The sequence below is a fragment of the Onychomys torridus genome, chromosome 14 (assembly GCF_903995425.1).
Source record: "Onychomys torridus chromosome 14, mOncTor1.1, whole genome shotgun sequence".
In the NCBI taxonomy this organism is placed as follows: Eukaryota; Metazoa; Chordata; class Mammalia; order Rodentia; family Cricetidae; genus Onychomys; species Onychomys torridus.
In genome coordinates, this window is record NC_050456.1 from 2,447,789 (window position 1) to 2,467,464 (window position 19,676).

Consider the following 19,676-nt stretch of genomic DNA (forward strand, 5'->3'; position numbering starts at 1 on the left):
CAGGTTTTAAAAGTTATGTTAGATGAGACTCAAAAGAAGCCTGATAGCAGAAAAAGAGGTCTCAAATGTCAAGTCCCAGAGAAACCCTGGACAAGGCTTACTTAGTACCTATGGCTCCTTCTCGAACTTCTCAGCCCCTCCCTAAACCATTTCAGCCCAGCTGGGCTTCTCTTCCCTCCCTTACCCCAGGCCTCTCTTTCCCTGTATAACCATTGTTCCTTCCAGGCACTCTTTTGACTCCTGGCTCCACTCCTGGCCCATTTGCCCTCTCTCTCCTCTCTTCTCCTCTCTCTCCTCTCTTCTCCTCTCTCTCCTCTCTCTTCTCCTCTCTTCTCCTCTCTCTTCTCCTCTCTCCCCTCTCTTCTCTCCCCTCTCTCTTCTCTTCTCTCCCCTCTCTCTTCTCTACTCTCTCTCTTCTCCTCCTCTCTTACTCCTCTTCCCATGGCCTGATTCAGTCTGAACTCTTCCTGACGCCTCTGACTGTTCTCTCCTCATTTCTACAATAAAACCCTTCTCTTCAACCATACCTAGGAGCAGTCATGTCCCCATTTTTCATTCATCAAATGCACTGGTTTACTGGCTTTTTTTTAAAGACAGTCTCTTTTTGTAGTCTTGGCTGATCTAGAACTTGTTTTGTAGACAAAGCTAGCCTACAACTCATAAGAGAGCCAACTGCCTCCGCCTCCTGTCAATACTCTGCATTCTATCTCTGTAGATGTGTCTGTTGTAGATACTTCATAGATATTAAGTCATGTAACCCTTGGCCCTTTGTGAAGCATTGTCTCTGTACGGGCTCCACAGCTGGCTGTCCTTGGTCAGGGAATAACTTTTCTAAGTATCCAGAATAAGAGCCATGAATACTGGCCCACCCTATATCTAACAGTCTGAGATTGGAGGTGGGAAGATCAGGCATTCAAGGTCACCCTCAGCTACACAGAAATGCCAAAACCAGCCTGGGTTACATGAGAAATTAGCTCAAGATAAACAAAAACAAAACAAAACCCCAAAAGTCCAAAATAAATGAAAACTCTGTCAAAGTTAGTAGTGAAATTGTTCCTATGAAATTGGGGTTTTCCAATTATAATAATGGTCTTCTCATCAAAGCATGTGGCCTACTGGGCACTGCCCTTCAGAATGGGCATTCCATGTGGGAAATGAGAGCAGAAAGGCATCTGCAGGCCACCCAGGACCCAGGCAGGTCGAACAGCAGCTCTGAGTGTGGCTACAGTCCTGGGACTGCAGGAGAACCCCTGCCCTCTACACCTCCAAAGAACTCCCCTGAGCCTCTAAGAAGCTGGCTGCTTCTGACCACACCTCATATGTGAGATTCAGGAAAACCCACATTCATCTGCTGAATTCAGGATGCACCCGACTACTTGGCCTTTTCTTGCTGTCTTTCCTCAATCTCATCTGGGCGTGCTCTCTTAAAGGGGAAGTGAAGCGTTATGACTGGCCAGGGCCCACAGCCAGGAAATGTCTACTAGAAGAGGGCCATTGCCCAGCATGTCGTTGGCTCAGCCTCCTTATTCAAACGGCCAGACTGCCTCTCCGGGAAGTGTAAGTGTGAACACAGGGTATGGTGGACTGCCCTCCAGGAAGGTGGGGCTGGACGCAGGTCACAGAAGAAAAGTCTGGCAGGCAAAGCATGCTGGCAGCTTATGGTTGCACTTGGAAAGATGAGTTTCTGTGTAGCATTGTGGGCAGGAGCTGGAGCAGGCGGTGGGGACAACAGCTGCCTCAGAGAGAGGGCAGGAGTAGGAGGCTGGGTACTGGTCTATTTCAGACAGCCCTTCTAGAGGCTCAAGCCTTGGGTCTGGGGAGGAGAGGAGTGGAAAATTTTATAAGTCACCTCTGAGAGCATTGGGAAAGCCGGCGGCTATCACACCCCTCCTTCCTTTCGTCATCCATGATCTGCAGCATTCACATGCAGCTCCAGCAGCACTTCGTGCCTTTATACACTGAGAGACTGCTTTTCTGTTGTTTTCATATGCCATCTCCATTAAGAAATGTTTGGGGTCTTTTAAATCATCACATGGCTTGAAAGTCCTGGCTGTGTTTTCCCTCATTCCTATTCATATATGGTCCTTGGCCTAGTGGGCCCCAAATATATCATGTGGCAAGTCCACTGTCTCCATGTTATTAAAATGATTGGTAGTGTGTGTGTGTGTGTGTGCGTGTGTCTTGCTTTCAAACTAGAATTTTGTTTCCTGCGTGTCCACAGAGCAGGAAAAGGATAGTTCATATACTCCTAAGCACCTGCTTTCTCACAAATAGGCCACAGAGTGAGTGACTGACAGAAGGGAAGACAGGCCTCTGCTGTATTGTAGGCTCCTTTCTACCTCAGATTTTTGTTTGTTTGGTAGTGATGGCTGGTTGTAAAAAAAAGTAATTAAATTTTATTTTCAACAAAACAACTCAGGTTTTTCTCTCCAAAAGAAAGGAGAGAGAGGAAGAGGTAGAGAGGGAGGAAAACATGCGTCTTTGTACGCATATGTTGACAGGCATAACCACACCCTGCTTCAAGACAACTTCCTGTTTGCCACTGCCAACTGCCACTCCAAGGAGAACAGACGTGGTTCCGTTAGTGGCTGCTGGGGGACCATGACAACCTGCTGGGTGAGTGGCTCTGAGTGACACTGGGAGCTCAGCACTGAGTAGAGACTTTGTACCTTCTCTTGGAGGAGACCAGGGCCCCGCGCTGTCCAAGCTGGAGGTTGACACGGAAATAAAGCAGAGGTCGCCTCTGCTTCTCAACCTATGTCCTCAAACAGTGTGCTCCCAGGACTTATGTGAATGGAAAATTTTCAACTTGGGGGTAGGGAGAAGGCTGTGACCCGTCTTCTTAGGAAAGCTACCACTTGTGATTTTTTTTTTTTAAATCTACCTTTTCATATATCAGGAAGTTTATATTAATTTGTCTATTGTGAGTTGGCATTGTGGTGGTCTCTACCTGTATTGATCCTCCTAACATTCTTTATTTAGAAATGAATATAGTGTGTACTCACTGAGAGGCAAGACCTGTGTGTGCTAAATGCCAGAGATAAACAAGACTTCTGCCTTCAAGTTGGGACCGTGTATAAGACAGTGAAGCCAGCAGTTTTTTTGTGTACTGGAGGAGGGGCTCAGTGTGCCAGAGGCTTCCTCCCAAATTGTGATCTCTGATGTGGGTGATGTTTCCCTTATTAAGTATAGGGAAACTGGGGTTTGGGGGTTAAATTATTAGCCCAAGTCACAGGGCTAATGAGTGACAGAGCTGGGATTTCAGCCTAGATCTTTCTGATTCCAGAGACCATAGTGTTTGGTCCATATTTCTGTTAACTCCCAAAGCTGGTGGAGCATGAACATCACCTCAGAATGTTTTTTTTTTTTTTTTTTTTTTTTTTAAGTGCAATTTGGAGGCTCTAGTTCTGCACAGAGGCCTGGGCCCCCATCTCTGCCTCCTACCTCCAGGATCCATCTCTGTGAGCTGTGGGCTGATCATGTCCACAGCAGACAGGAGCCTTGGTGTGCACAGCCCCAAGCCCTGGGGAGAGGCTGCTGATACTGCTTCCAGACAGTCAGAGACCAGCTGTTCTGGTATTTTCAGTATTAGGAATGCCAGCCAGTCAGAATGTGCTTCTCGTTTGCCAGCATCTGGCTGCAGCTTCCCTTCAGTGGGCCTTGGCTGAGGATGAGGTCAACTCTGTCTGTTTAAGGTGAGCTCAGTGGCTTATCTAAAAGCAGGAAGCTACCAGAGCTGTGTCCAGTAGCTGTAGAGCAGGGAGATGCCTGTGGAGAAGGCTAACGCAGAACAGGAGGACCCCTTGTCAACTTGCACTATCCTGGTTGAGACACACGAGCAATGAAGAGAGTGGGAAGCCTAATGTTCTTTGTTGATGTTTTGAGACTATGAACTTAGTCTGGTCTCCACCTCTCAATCCTCCTGCCTCAGTCTCCCAAGTGCTGGAATTACAGGTGTGTGCCACTACACCTGGCAAGGACGGCATAGACTTTTAGGAAAACAGTGACTAGCTGCAAATGGAGGTCAGCAAGCCTGGAAAGGCAGCTGCCCTTAGAAAGGCAAGTCTGTTTTCTAGCCACCCAGAGAAGAAATGTGATAGCCAGCCTGGGCTCTGGAAAGTTCTATCTCCACTTTTCAGAAACTCTCTGGTTACCAAGAGTCAGCAAATGACAGTGTCTGTGTTTTCACTGGTGCAATGCTCATATCCCAGGGCCACAGGAAGTGGCAAGGAATGATTTCCAAGTAGAAAGAAATGAATGAATAAAGTTAGACTTCACTCATTTCTCACCTTTCTACCTTCATATCTGTATCTGTTTTCTCAGTTTGTCCTTTCTGTTTTGGGGTGTCACAGTGCTTGGGCTGACTCTGGCTGATGTTTATCCTTTCTCGCATTGTATGACCTTAACAAACCAGCACACAGTCGGTCCTGAGTCCTTCCCTACGCCCTCTCATCCTTATACTAATTATTAAGTGGCGATTAATGTTTACTCAGTATTGGTGATGCATTCCATTTCTTGTAGATTTGTGTCTTATTTCATTACACATTTTCTCAGCTTGAACTAGCCCTCCTACCAGTCATTTTCAATCGTCTTGTTTGTACCATTTTAAAAAAATTATTACTGTAAGCAACACTACTGAAAATGTCTTTGAGCTCTTCCCCCACCTACCTCCTCCCACCCCTTTGGGGATATTTCCTTGAAGTCTCTTTTTCAAGCTAACCTTGCCAGATTACCAGATCAAAGGCTGTATTATCACTTCCTGTTATTATCACTGGGGTACCTCCAGAAAAATGTAACCCCTTAAAAGTACCCCTAGCAACTATACTCATGCTTGTTTTTCATGAGTTTCCCCTGTAGCCAGGCTGAGCATCTCCTGAGAGCATCCCAGAGAGCTGATGGAATTATTTGAGGTCCTGGAAAATCCCTGGTACTCCCCAGATACTACCCAGCAGTGAGTGGCTGGTGCCAGAAACATGTGCCTCAGTACAAATGCTGAACTCAATAGCAGGTGGGGGAAGAGCGCTTCTAAGAGAGCAAGATCAGCAGCAGCTCTGGATACCGAACTCGCACAGGCACGCGGGTGCCTCTGAGACCCACTGCAGAAGCTGTCTTTCCAAAGTGTGGAGGGAAGAGAATATCCCAGGCAAATGACATGGAGAAAGGGACACCAGCTCTGGGACCAGGCACGCAAGTAGACTTGCCTCCCAGTTACCAATGCCTACACAAACATGATCTCTTTTCATAATTGAGCTAAGCTTCCATTCCCATCTATTGCTTAAAAGCTAACAGTTGTGTGGATGTTCAAGAGAATATACATGCTGCTGAGTAGGCGGTAGCATGCACTGTGCCTGACACGTAGCAGGAGTCAGATCTCTCGACACTGTGTAGGTTCTGGAGATCAAACTCAGGACAGTAGGCATCCTTGCCCATTTAGCCATCTCACCAACCCATCTAGTTTCCCTTTGAATGGAGTTCCCTTTGGAACTCAGGAGTGTCCTTTATGAGACATTTCCTCACCTCACTGGCCAAAGCAGATGGAATCCAGTGATGAGATGGAATGTAGGTAATGGCCCTCTCACTGGCTGCCCTCGGGGGCTGCAGCTGAAGGAGACTGCTCTGTCAGAGCAGTGAGCCAGCCTCTGGCTTCTGCACACGTACCCACACAGCCATGGAATGCCTGGTCTATTAGGACAGGGTTGGTTCCTTAAAAACAGTATTGGAAAATTCCCAACTTCTTCCTAAAAGCAGTGTCAGGAGCAGTACTGGATGCCTGTGGCCAATTCTGCCAATCCTGAGACATCTCTGTAAAGGACTAAATGCAGGATATTGATGCTGTGAGCATGAAAATATCCCCCAGACAGAAAGAATATGGAATGGAGGATTTTGAGTTTTCACTGAAAAGAAACTATTCAGAGAAGAAGGAAAGCTAACTAGGAAGACAATGGGCTTTCACTCCTCAGTCAGTGGCTGCAAGCCCCCTGCCTGCTGGTCCCCAGGATTGCCCCCCAGACTACTACCTAGACATTTAAGGAATATATTTGGGAGAGGAGGGGCTGGAGAAGAGCAGCTGCTGAGTGGAGTGCTTGGCTTCCTGGAGAATAAAATGAGTAAAGGTCAAAGGGTTCATTCAGGCTTTCCTATCTTTGGTCCTGAGGCCTCCAGTACTAGGACACAGCCTCATTTTTCCTCTCCTTAGGGGAGTTAGCCACCCTCTGAAATGTCCCTAGGAAGTGAGAGGGAGGTATCTCCACCTCACAGCCACCTCTTCCAGATCAAAGTGGAAGAGAGCTGAGCTGAGCTGGGCTTAAAGGAACCCTAAATGTGATGTAGTCATCAGTGAGAGTAAAGGCCACCTGGGAGAGGCGTCCATGCCTGGCAGAACACAGAGAACTAGACTTACAGATTAAAAGGATTTAGAGAACAGAGAGGAATTAAGTGCTGAGATGATGCATGGGAAGAGGAGCAGTGGAGGTGAGGTACACAGCTGGTGTTATCAATTGAAATATGAAGAGAATACTAGGCCCCGGCAGCAGCATCGGATGTTCATTACATGGTGGCACCTTCCAGGCACTTTTCCTCCTGCGGTGCACAAGTATATCTCTATTACATTTCTCTATATAATAATACATATAATATGTAATGATATAGCTATATAATAATATAAATAATATATATAAGCATATCTCTGAGTTACATCTCTAGCACCCCTGTCCTTTTTTGTTTTGTTTTTTAAATTTTTTATTAAATTTATTCATTTTATGTGTTTTGCCTGTATGCATGGTGCCTTGGTCAGTATAGGGCATCAGATTCCCTGGAACTGAAGTTACAGGTAGTTGTGGATTCCTTGGGTCTTCTGTAAAAAGAATAAGTACTCTTAAAAACTGCTGAGCCATCTCTCTACATGGCCCCCTTTTTTAAAGACAGGGGCCTTACTCAATCATGGTTGGCCTGGGATCCATATGTAGACCAGGCTGACCTTGAGCCCCCAGAGATCTGCTGCTGTCTGCACCGCTAGTTCTAGGATTGAAGGCGTGTGTCTCTACACCGACACACCCCTGTTCTTTAAATGAAAATTAACTTAATCCTATAGAAAAAGAAAGTAAAGGGCTCAGGTCCTAGAAACATTTCCAGATCCACTGTACATTGCCTGGCTTTGTGACTTCATGTCTACTTATTTTTCTGTTATGATAAGACCCAAGGCAATTTAAGAAGAAAATGTTTAATTTAGGTCTGTAGTTTCAGTGGGTTAGAGTCCACAGTGGCAGAGCAAGAGCAGCCAACAGCTCATATCCTGGTCTGTAAGGAAGAGGGAGGAAAGGAGGGAGGGAGACTGGGTCTGGCGTGAGTCTTTTAAAATCTTGAATCCCACCTCCAGTGACACATCTCCTTCAACAGGGCCATGTCTTCTAATCCTTCCCAAACAGCCCCACCAACCGAGGACCCAGTATTCAATTATATGAGACTATGGGGGCCATTCTCACTTAATCACCACATCTTGAGCAATTCACTGTATTTCTGAGCCTCAGTTTCCTCACCTATAGAATGGTCATTTAAAGCCAATCAGGTATGTAGTAGAGTTCTGAGCACACAGAAAATACTTAATATAAAATTGGTAATAAATATAACAAATAGAGTATATTAATAAATAAGTGGCCAAAGGACAGAAGTGCTGGGACCTAAAGTTGGTCCAAGATCATTGTTAAGGTTTTTATTGATGTGTTGAGTATTTAAACTATGTGGATGGTCTTGTAGGGAAATTCTGATTTCTTGTGGATAGGGGAACAGTAAGCACTTAGAGCATAATGGCTTATGGTCTAGAAATAAGTATGTAGCAGGAGATGTGAAATGATGCAAGCTTTCACATTGGGAATGTTATGTTACCTCAAGAGAAAGTCCTAAATCACTTAAGTGTTAGATTTTAGAATGCCAGACAGGAAGAGAGTAGCTAAATATTCTGCAATATGTTAATGACTGAATATGGCAAGCACATGGGAATTAGATATGCACATATACATAAAACAATGTTATTTGAAGAATAGTGGAAAATATCAGTTGATTACAGTTTTGTTAATACAGCTGTGTACATCGCAAAGACAGAAATTTTGAGGGAAGGATCCTTCTCTCTAACATTGCTTAAGTCTGTTGATTATTTACATAGTAGATGAAGAATATAATGTCCTGTCAACCCTTTCCAAGTGGGGCAAGCTGAACTAGAATCAGGATAGGGCCTGCCTAAGGCAGGCACTTGACCAAAACACATTGGACGCTTTGCCCCCAGAAGACCACCTGTGCATCAATGTAGTCTTTGTAAGTAACAAAGACCCACTTTGATCACCATCCCCACCCAAAGACACAGCTATGCAAGGCTTCAACAGGCAGGTCTTCACCTGCTAGAGACTCACAGATGGTGCCCATGAGGGTCTTCCTGTTCAGAGTGTGAAAAGTGTGCTTGCAGATCACCAGCACAGTGAAGCCCTGACCTCTCCTTCTGCCATTTTGAATGCTGTGCAGCCTTTGTCACCTGACCAGTAGGGGTCAGGCTTGTTCCTACAGCTCAGAGACTGGAATGCTGACTTCTCATGGGCTACTGATCCTAAGAGTGAAATTTTTTTCTTTTGCCTACTTACTTCAATATAAAATTATGTGTTAAACAAATCACAAAACTTGATCATCAGGTTTTGACGAATATCTCTTATATGCAATTTGTTCTTTCCAGTGGATATTTAAGAAGGATGTGTGGGGCCTGGAGGTGCTTGCCTAGCAGGTTTAATCCCAAGCACCCTGTAAACTAGGTGTTGTGGCTCAGGCCTATAATTTCAGCACTTGGGAGGTTGAGGTGGAAGATCAGAGTTCAAGGTCACCACAGCCACAAGTACCTCATGAATCAAGGCCAGCCGTGAGACACTGTCTCAACAAGCCAGAAAGGAGGAGGGGTGGTGGTGGCTTATGGAGGAAAAAAAACAACATAAAACCAAGAAAAAAATCATTGATTTAATGTTTATACCAGTTAACAGTATAATATATGGGTCAAGACCATGACTACAGTTTCTCTATGAAGGTGATTTCAGAGTTGCCAGTGTTCCCCTGTTCCCCATTCTTGTACGTTAATGGCAATTTGTGGTTCATCTCTGCTTACTTCTATCAGTTTTTAAACTTCAATTTTTAATTAATTGTTTTTATGTTGTACAACGTGTAGCAGGTATCATACAGTATTTTTCATACATGTGTGTATTTATTTTTTATTTATATATATTTTTTTGAGACAAGGTTTCTTTGTATAGCTCTGGCTGTCCTGGAACTAGCTCTGTAGACCAGGCTGGCCTCAAACTCAGAGATCCACCTGCCTCTTCTTCCTGAGTGTTGGGGTCAAAGGTGTGTGTCTCCATTGCTGGCTGAATGTGTGTCTTTTTTTTTTTTTTTTTTTTTTTTTATTTATTTATTATGTATACAGTGTTCTGCCTGCAGGCCAGAAGAGGGCGCCAGATCTCATTACAGATGGTTGTGAGCCACCATGTGGTTTCTGGGAATTGAACTCAGGACCTCTGGAAGAACAGCCAGTGCTCTTAACTGCTGAGCCATCTCTCCAGCCCTGAATGTGTATCTTTATACATTGTTCCTAATTCATTCCCTTACCCACCACTTAAACAGTTTTTAACCATTAATTTAGGAAAATAAGATTTTTGTTACTCAGGCATCAAAGGCTAGAAAGTGATGTTTCTGTGGACCCCGATCCCCACCAGCTTTGGGCAGGCCAGTAAGTGGAGGTGAAAGAAAAACAGGAAAGAGCTGCGAAAGAAATAAAATCTTATTTTAGAATCAAAATCCTGTGCGGGGGAGGGGGGAGAAGAAGAAGAAATTGCTCAGAAAGGTGTTTCTGAAGGATACAAAACACTAAGGACTAGAAGGAGGCTCGGTTCTGGTCCCATTGTGGCCACAAACCAGGTCCTCCCTGTGAGCCTCACAAAGATCAGACTAGTCCACTCGTATTGCCCACTTCTAACCTTTAGTGATGTCATGTTCTCCAGTCTTGTTCACAGTACACCCATTTCCTTCCTGAGTGGTAGTTGGGCCCATGGCCAAGGCCCTGTTCCTCAAGCAGTTGTTGGTCCTGACCATGGCAATTGCCTGACCTCTCTGAGTCTCCTACAGCCACTCAGCTGTGGGGAGGGTAGACATGCCTGGCTGCTTCCTACCTGTCACAAAGGGGTGTTAAAGGCCAGGACAAGTTTACATAGAGTGAGTTCTCCCAAGGACAAGCCTATTCATGTGAGTATTTCAGTGCTCCATCTGTAATTATTGCTGTAACATTTAGGAATCATGAAAGATGAAGGTCTTAGTGCGCATTGTACTCAAAATCAAGAAGTAGAAAGAGGCCTGAGAACCATTCAGGGACCCACTTCATGTATAGATGAAGACATGGACACCAAGAGCAAGCATAGCGGTGAACACACCTAAACCCACCATTAGGACCCAGGGCGTGCTGGCTCCCATCCCTCTGTTCTCTCTATAGCATTAAAACAGATCATGGTCTTCAAAACCTTCAGTGGATGGCTTCTGGGAATGATGCATGTATGCAGGTTTTATTCTGAGCCAGGGAAGGACAATGACCCCACAGAGTTATTCTATAGAGATAGAATGAACGCTGTTCAGATGAAAATGCCCAACAATCAGATGATCTTCAAAAACTGTAGCCCCTAATTCCAATAGTCAACTTTGAGAGACCCTGACAGCCCATTGGTTAGAGGAACCCCAAACTGCTCTCAAAGGACACTATGGCTTTCTTCTGTGCAGTCGGCTCCTATTACAGCAACCAGAAATGTTTCACCCAGAAGAAAACCTGAGACAGGCCTTGGCTGGAGGGAAGATATATCCACAGATTTCCATTCTTTGCATCTTTATTACCATTGTCAGTGCAGACTAATAGATTTGTGATCTCCAGTTCTTCCCACTAGGACTTTTATTGCCAATTCATTTATTTCTTCAGCAAACATTAATCAACTAATTACTTGAAGGCACAGGAGAGCCAGAGGGGACTTAGGATTTCAGGAACATCTTATAAGAGTTTGAGATTTCTTTCCCAGAACTGTGTACAAAGCTTTTCGGTACCTGGAAATGTGCTTTTCTTGAGTCTGTTAACTTTTATCAAACCTGTTGTTTTAAAACAACCATTCTGGCGGGGTGGTGGCGGCGCACGCCTGTAATCCCAGCACTTGGGAGGCAAAGGCAGGTGAATCTCTGTGAGTTTGAGGCCAGCCTGGTCTACAAAGCGAGTTCCAGGACAGCCTCCAAAAGCTACAGAGAAACCCTGTCTCAAAGAAAAAAGAAAAAAAAAAAACCACTCTGTGGATGGTCCCAGATCCTGGTGTCATCAGTCCTGCTCAGTGGCTGCCTCCTCCCTGTTGGTCCAGATGGAAGCTGACAGGGTGTGACATGTGAGGTATCTGCTCAGACGTCTAGATTTTCTATAGATCCACCCGAAGCTGTGCCTGTCTTCCCAAATCCGGGCACTGCTTCTGTGGGTTCTGCTTTAGGCATCTATATCCTATAAGTTGTGTTCTTGAACTTCTGTGAGCTTTAAGAGGCCACTGGGATGTGTCAGCAGACTGTCTCTACAGGCCCAGGAAGGGGCAGATACTGAGTCACTCCTGGCCTTCCAAGGCTCTCAACGATCCATGCCCCCCTTCACCATCACCACTGACTTTCATGTTGCTCCTATGCTGGAAACACTTCTGCCCTGTCCACACTCTGGGAGATCCGAGTCGCTGTCTGGGGACCACATTGGTTTTGTGGTTGATCCACTGTGTCAGGTAACACTTGCTACTCCCGTGGAAGTGGTTTGGCAGAAGGATAGAAATATCTCCCGTGAGAACCCCAGGGTTAGCATTTGATACAGAAGTCCTGATTGTAGTCATTGTTAGTTGGCATTGAAGCCAACATCTGAACAAATGTCAGAGGCTGCAGAGCTCCTGACCCTGCCAGGAGAGGTCACCAGAGTGTGTGGAGGTGAGACCCACTGGCCACAGATGCTGTACTGAATTCTGTTCTTTTTTCCCCCGTAGAGAGAAGACACAGTTCAATGTGCAGGCCTTCTCCCTCTCCAGCATCTCCAGCCTCCAATTCCCGGACATCAGTAGCACAGGCAAAGGCGAAAGCCTGTGTCAGCGGCCATAACGCTGTCAGCAGCACCTCAAAGCCATTTAAAACGCCCAAAGACAATCTACTTACCTCCAGCAGCAAACAGCACACAATCTTCTCTGCAAAGGGGCCAAGGGATAAACCATGGTGAGTTTGGGTGCTGGGTACTGAGGCAGTCTGCCTTTACACTCTAGCTTTGACCCTGGGGGTCATGTTCAGAAACCTGGAGAACTAAGGAAGGAACCCAGATTGATGGCATGAGGAAGCGAACTACTAGCCTCTAGTAACTGGAGGGAGCATGGGACCTTAAAAGTGCTGTATGCCTGGACAGAAGAATGTTTGTATACTTGAGAACTGAGCTGTATTGTGTCTAAGGAAAAGCAAACAGGGAAAGATTCCTCTGTTATATGGTTGCCTCTCAATTTTCTGCCCCAGTGAAGAGAAACACTGGTATAAACAACCAATGCACAGACTGTGATGGAGGAGAAAGAGGAGGGAAGCCGTGATGGTGCCCCAGCCCTGGAAGCAGTCGCCCGTCTCCAGGGCCTCTCCTCCCAGTCCCTGGAGGACATCGAGACCCTTAGAACTAACTAAAGGGAGGAATTGGGAGAGGAAAAGCGAAGGGAATGTCACCCCTCTGATAGGGAGCCTACCAAAAAGTTACCAAAGGTTCCCTATGGACTAGACAAATTGGAAACCATACTGAAAATATGAAGGATGAACACAGAGCACTTGGGACTGGCTTGTCACAGCACCCTCCGCTTTATCTTCCAGGCCTCCTGAAGACAGAAAAGGGACAAGTGTGGAGTGTGTCTAATTTATATATTTAAAGAGAAATGGTGTTCGTTAATTAATGGTAGTTAATTGCACTTAACGTCCTACCCAGCAAAGCTGTGGAACACAATCATCCATCAATGGATGGTTGCTGTGCACAGGAAATTATGATGCTTATAAAGAGCTAATTATGCCAGATCAATGAAAGAGCCTCAGGTGATGGGGAGCATGGGAGAGGGGTGGCTGCACACAGCCCTGCCTCATGCACTAGCTGTGTTCTCTTGTGAACTGCTGGGGTGTAGATCGCTCCTGTGTGAGGATACAGTTGCTTAGGAGAAACCTGAGACAGTTGGTGACCTCTGATCAGCTTGTGGCAGTGTCCACCTTCCAGAGCCTCCTCTCAATGCACCCAGAGACCAGAGGGCTTGCTTGCTGAGGAATTACTGCCTATGACCAGGTGTCTCTGCTGAGTGACCTTGAGCAAGTCCTTTGATCTTGCTGTGCCTGGGTCTCCTGTGCTGTAGAGTGAGTCTAGCCATAGAACAATTCTGCCCCATAGGGTGCTCTGAGGATTCCGTGAGCTTCTTTGTACACAGCAACAAGTACAATGCCTGGGTCAGACTACAAACACAATACATGTTTAAGGATAATTACCATTAGCATTATGTTACCATTTGTGTCAAAATCCTATAACCTGAGATTAAGATTGATTCACTTGGCTGGAAAATCGGAGAAATGGCTCCTCGGAGATAGACATAGTGGTGTACGTGTGTAATCTCAGCATTTAGGGGGCCACGGCTCGGGGACTGTTGGAGGGTGTTCAAGGACTATCCTAGACTGTGTAGGGAGACCCTGTGTGAAGAATAAAAAGACACAGATTCAGGGGAAACGTGAAAATGGTAGAATAATTTATTCAGGCAGAGGGGTTGCTGCTTGGTTGTAAAACATTTACGTAGCATGAGTGAGGTCCCCCGCACTACAGAAACAAAGAAGAAAAGTTTCTGAGTCTGGGAGTGACCTACGGACAAGTCAAGAAGTGAGATCTGAGTGCACCTTTGGAAGGGGCAGCTGAGGGTCCTGTGGTCCCATAGCACTCCAAAGCATTGTCCCAACAGGCCACTGTCAGGGGGACTGCTGAGTTAGATCCGCTTTCTCCTTCAACACAGTCGACCCTCTCAACACACCAAGACTTGCCATGGGCAAGGCGCCTTCAGCTGGGGCAGCAAGTGCTGTGAAGGAATGTGAAGCAGGTGGCCAAATGTGCTGTCACAGGAACTGGAAGGACAGGAGGAGTGTGTACTGCAGTTAGTAGACTGTCTTAGCAGCAGGAGCTGAGTGGTTCAACAATGGCCATCCTACACACTGGAGAGGCTGCAGATCCCGCAGCTTCCTAGTCTGTGAGGCTGGAGGCCTGGAGAGTTCATGGAGAGCAGCTGGTCTCTGGTCCACATTGGTGTTGAGGGAACAGCAACAGTGGCAGCATCGAAGTACATGCACTCTCCAGCAGGGGGTGAAGGTGAGCAGGTGGAGAGAAACAGTTGTGGCAGGAACTGAGCACTGAGCTCAGCAAGACAAGGGATTCAGAACCCAGGCTCTGTCACCGGCTTTCTGTGCGTCCTCGAAGACACGCTCAGCATCTCTGTGTCTTATTCTAAGCCTGAATTCTAAATCACAACCCTCTCAAGTTTCCTATTGCCTGCTAAATATGCAGTTTACTCACCGAGGAGGCATCTCCCAGCCCTCTGAGTAAGTATATTAAATTCATGTTGGGACTGGAGAGATGGCTCAGCAGTTGAAAGCACTGGATGCTTTCCAGAGGACCCAAGTTTAATTCCCAGCACCCATGTATCAGCTAACAACTGTCTGCCACTTCAGTTCTGGCGGATCTAATGCCCTCTTCTGGTTTCTGAGGGTGCCAGGCCCACACGTGGTACACAAATATACATGCAGGCAAAACACCCACCCACATACAATAAAATTTAAAAACAAACTTAAAAGCACATGTTGGCTTTTAAAACTTTCTACTTACATAGCAAACTGAAGATTGCATTATCCCATGTTAGGCTGAGGATCGGCTGAAAAGTGACCTCACCTGGTAGCCCACCCCTTTCAGTCCTCAGCCTGAGTTGGATGCCCTTCTCCTGTCTATCATATTGAACTTTGGACTCCCAAGGCTGCAGCACACAGTTGTACAGTTGTGCACTGCACCCCCATGACTGAGGGATGAAGACTGTTGGTCTGTTGGGTACCTGGACTACAGACATTGTTTTTTAACTTGCACAAAGCCCTATATGTAACATTAGTGGGCCTTGTGCACCCCCGGTGCTTGTTATGGTGGGCACCTAATGATTATTGAATATTAAATATTAAGCAAACATAGAGGCATGATCTAGTACCAGGGAAGAGAGCAGGGAGAGCTGGTATAATAGGTAGTAATGGGTCATCAGGATTGAAATAGGGAATTGGGGGCCAGCTTACAGAGGGTTTTTATGTTGGTGGTAGTGCTCACTCCTAATTTAGTAGGCAATGAGGAAGTTGAGAAATTCTGAGAGGGGTGTGGTTTAGAATTACAAACTAGCCTTGAAAATGAGATCATACCCACTAATTGACTAGCTCAAAATCACACACAAAGTTCGTGCAGAGCCTGACTTTGAACTTACTTTTCTTGCCTCTATTAAACAAGCACTCATGGAGACCTGAGTTCAGGTCCCCATCATCCATGTAAAAAGGGGTGGAGGCCAGGGAGGTGACTCTGTTGGTGAAAAGCCTGTGGCACAAGCCTGAGGGCCTGAGTTCACATTCCCAGAACTCACAGAAAAGTCGGGTTCAGTAGTGTGTGTCCGGTGGTGGGGGAAGGGATGGACAGGCAGATTCCTGAGCTCATTGGCCAGCCAGTCTAGCCGATCAGTGAGCCTCTGACTCACTGAGAAGCCATCTCAGAAGCTAAGGTGGAAGGCGGTCAAGGAAGGCAATCCCTTCACACTCTAGCTTCTGTATGCACCCATAAACACGTGTACATGCTCGTACAAACATGAATATACCATACCCACATGCATACACACACATGAAAAAAAAATACCTCAGACCATGTAGATCAGCTAACTTGGGCAAAATGTCTAAAAAAGAGCCTACTTTATATATGATTAGGTCCGACTAGTTACACCAGCCCAATGCCATGGCCCAGCACCACAAATGAATAAATATCACCTATGGATAGTCTGGAAAACTCAAAATTCAAAGTTTAGTTTCTGGGCTGGTGGTATAGCTTGATGGTAGAGCTCATGCCTCCCATGCATGGGGGCCTAGGTTGAGCCCCAGTACCACAAAACTAAAGAAAATGTAGTTACCACTAAGTACATATCAGAAAATCAGAAATCATAGGTTAAATCATAAGCCAGAGTTGTCTGTAGCAAAGTCCTAGACACAGAAAATGGAGCCCAAGTGGTAAATTTTATGCTGTGTCTGTTTTGCCTCAATTAAAAATTATTTTTAAGCAAGTGGGAAGAATATTGTAGGCAGAGGGCTGAGAATGGGCAGAAGTGTTTGCCCATGAGGAGAAGAGGGCTGTGAATCCAAGGAAGCAGACATAAAGTCTCACTGAATGCAGCAAATGGGACCATATAGGGATGGTTTGGGATGGAAAGAGCCATCTTCAGTTGTAAAGTCGTCCTGGCAGCAGTATCAAGGAAGGCTGGAGGAGCGTTCCGGAAGCATTGAGAAGAGGGAGGATATTTTTGCGTAGTCCAAGTGAGGTATGGTGAGAGCCTAGACTCAAGGAAGGGGTGGTGGCACACTGAGGAGGTGGCATGTCCATGGGAGAGGACATCATACAGCTGAGTGGTCAGTGTACACGGTGCTGAACTTCAGGGAAGTATCAGGACGATTGCAGGAATTCAGACTTGGGTGCTAGGTCGCTGTTCCCACCACTTCCCTAAGTGAAGGAAAAAGTGGGCAAGCTCCATGAGAATCTGTGCATTTGGAGGGGGTCTGAGAAACGCCTCAAAGAAGTATCTTGTGGACACTGAATGTTTAGTCTTGGGGGTCAAGAGAGAGAGAGGTAGGGGTTGAAGAGAAGTTGGGATTCATCCATATAGGCAGGATATTGACACCATAGGACCTTCCGAAAGGAATGTGGCATGGAAAGGCCAAAGGGCAAAAGCACGGCCCTTGAGAATGAGACAGGAAGAAGGGCCCTGGGAGCAGGGACTGCTAATCCTCTTGTTCCTTCTGCTGCTCCCCGCCCCATCCCCATCTTCCTGGTCTAAATCATCACCATTCTTATGCCCGATTCCACTGATCCCTTTATTCTCAGTCCTTTCTCATTCACTTCCTCCTGGCCAACAACCTGATGCACTGCCACCCTGCTCTCAGCCTGTGGCATATCATCTTTGCCTCTGATGCCCTCTCCCCATGATGCTCTCTGTGTGTGTCCAACATACATTTCATGTCCTTCCTGCTCAGGGGTGACATAGTGTCCCCAGCATGGTGACCTGTTAGCAGTTGTGCAATCCAGGAGCTGCTGTCACTAACACTTCTTGAACTGAATGTCAAACAGAGCCAAATAGGTCCGTTGAAGGGGACTGTATGAGTTCCTGGGCAGCAGCCTTCCATCTAAAAGTGTTTGGACCACTAGTGTCCAGTGGAAGTACAATGTGTAATTCCTGTGTCCCATTCTAAACTAACAGCCACCTTCAAAAGAGTGAAAAGCAATATGAAATTAATTTTCAGCAATATATTTTCTGTAACCTGATACAGCCACAGTGTTATCATTTCAACACACAATTATTGCTAATTTATAAAACTACTAGTTTATGTTCTCTTGGTTCTGTTCCCGCCCTCCCCATCTCCTCCCACCTTCGTGGCAGCCATGTGGGTTGTTACCTTACGGCACATCTAAGTTCACAGGAGTATTTAATCCATTGTTGGATAGTATTAAAAACTAGAAACTGTCTAATAGAATCACATACACAAGTGGTCCCAAACATACTCCAACTCTCTGTGATACTGAATCCAGTATCTCCTTTTAGATTGTTGTGGATTTAAACTTTCAGAATTCCACTCCCGAGTCAGAGAGCAGCTGCCACACTGCAGCAGCTTAGTGGTCACCAATGGCTGCTATCAGGGAGAGCTCAGACCTCGATGTGTTTCTGAGTGACCCTGCGTGGAGCCCTCTGGTCTGGGACTTGCAAGTGCATGGATTGGTCTCTTGTGAAGTGGAAGGATACTCACTCCTTCTTGTGTTAGCCTGGTGTTCTGGACCTGTAGTAGGAAGAGCAGGGAGATGTGTAGAGAATGTCCTTTCCAAGTGAGTTTGGAATTGACCCTTAAGGCCACAGAAGCATACAGCATTGCCTGCTTATGGGTCTGGCAGCCTTGACATGGAATTTGACACCAGGTATGAGGATCTCCTTTAGCAAGTAGCTCAGATTCGAATGCATGGCTATAAATAGCACCCCTAGTCAGGCTGATCCCTTGGTATTTTCACACAAAGTTGAATAGTCTGCAGTTGTATGATTTTGTCCTTTCTGTGTCTTAGTAGGGAGGGGAAAAACCACTTTAAATGAAGATGTTGGGCACAGTAGCTCCTGCCTTGAGTGCCAGGGCTTCAGAGGCGAACACCTCTCTGAGTTCTAGTCTATCCAGTGTCTATGTAGTGAGTTTCAGGCAAGTCATGGCTGCATAGTGAGTCCCTGTCTCAAAAATCATTAATCCAACAAACACAAACATTTAGAAGAAGAAGGGGATGATTGGTGAGATGGCTCAGCGGTAAAGTGCTTGCCACAGACGTGAGTTCGGGCCTCAGAACCAGCTCCACGAGGTTGCCCACTGACACCTTTACCAATGTCGTGCCATGCATGTGCATGCATGTACATGCATGTATGCATGTACATGGATGCATGTACATGGATGCATGCATGCATGTACATGGAGAGAGAGACGGGGGTGGGGGGGTGCTGGTCATGCAGGCCTGTAAGCTCTGCTGCTTGGGAGTCTGGGGCAAAGGGATTAAAAGTTCAAGGCTCCAGAATAAGTTCAACACCAGATTGCACAATTTAGCAAGACTCTATCTGCAAAGAGGGTTAGGGGTGTAGCTCAGCGATAAAGTGCTTGTCTAAACATGTGAGGGTTCTGCTGCCGGTATTGCTAAAAAGAAAGAGGAGAAGGAGGAGAAAGAGGAGGACAACATCCATCCCCGTTTACTAAATCTGTCCCCTTGGACCTGCTTGAGAGTTCACATAGAGTCGTTGTCTTGCACCCACAGCTTTCTGAGCCCTCACCTCTAGCTCCCCTGCCTATTATAGACCATCCCTGAGGGAGTCAGAAGCTACAGAGTGCCTGGCTAGTGTCCCTGTAGTCCATCGTGACAGAGGGAGGTGGGCAAGATGATTTAGTTCCCAGGTAACAGTCACTGGGAATATGTGTGTGGTCCCAGCATTCAGGGTGCTGAGGTGGGAGGATTACATGAGTCTGAGCAAGACCTCATCTCAAGAGAAAAAGAAGAAACTATGGTTATTTGGTCTTTGGAGTCACGATAAACATTTCATCCTTTATTCTGAGTCCCAGCTCAGCCAGGTACCAGGCAGGCCCTGGCGGAGTGATTGCCAGCCAGACTGACCTCCCCAGCTACAGTCCCTTCCCACCACAGCCAGCCCTGGCACACAGACAGACAACTCAAATCCACTGATGTTGGCTAATGTGGGCAGGAGGCAGGGAAGAGTTAGGAAGAGCTTTTCCTGTCCTGGATGGCTTGTTGCCTTCTCCTTGGG

The 19,676-nt window shown here is 46.3% G+C and overlaps 1 protein-coding gene across 13 annotated transcripts in view; it reads left to right on the forward strand.

Annotated features, from left to right (window-relative positions):
- The window catches only part of Atxn7l1 (ataxin 7 like 1), a 227,567-nt gene that overhangs the window by 165,593 nt on the left and 42,298 nt on the right, over window positions 1–19,676 (forward strand). For 12 of the 13 annotated variants that reach the window (XM_036205546.1, XM_036205553.1, XM_036205554.1 and 9 more), the window contains one exon: window positions 12,060–12,282. In XM_036205546.1, coding sequence (XP_036061439.1) covers window positions 12,060–12,282 — 223 coding nt within the window. Of the gene's footprint in view, window positions 1–1,528; window positions 1,558–12,059; window positions 12,283–19,676 lie in introns of those variants that run through there. The other variant, XM_036205556.1, reaches the window with a different exon arrangement.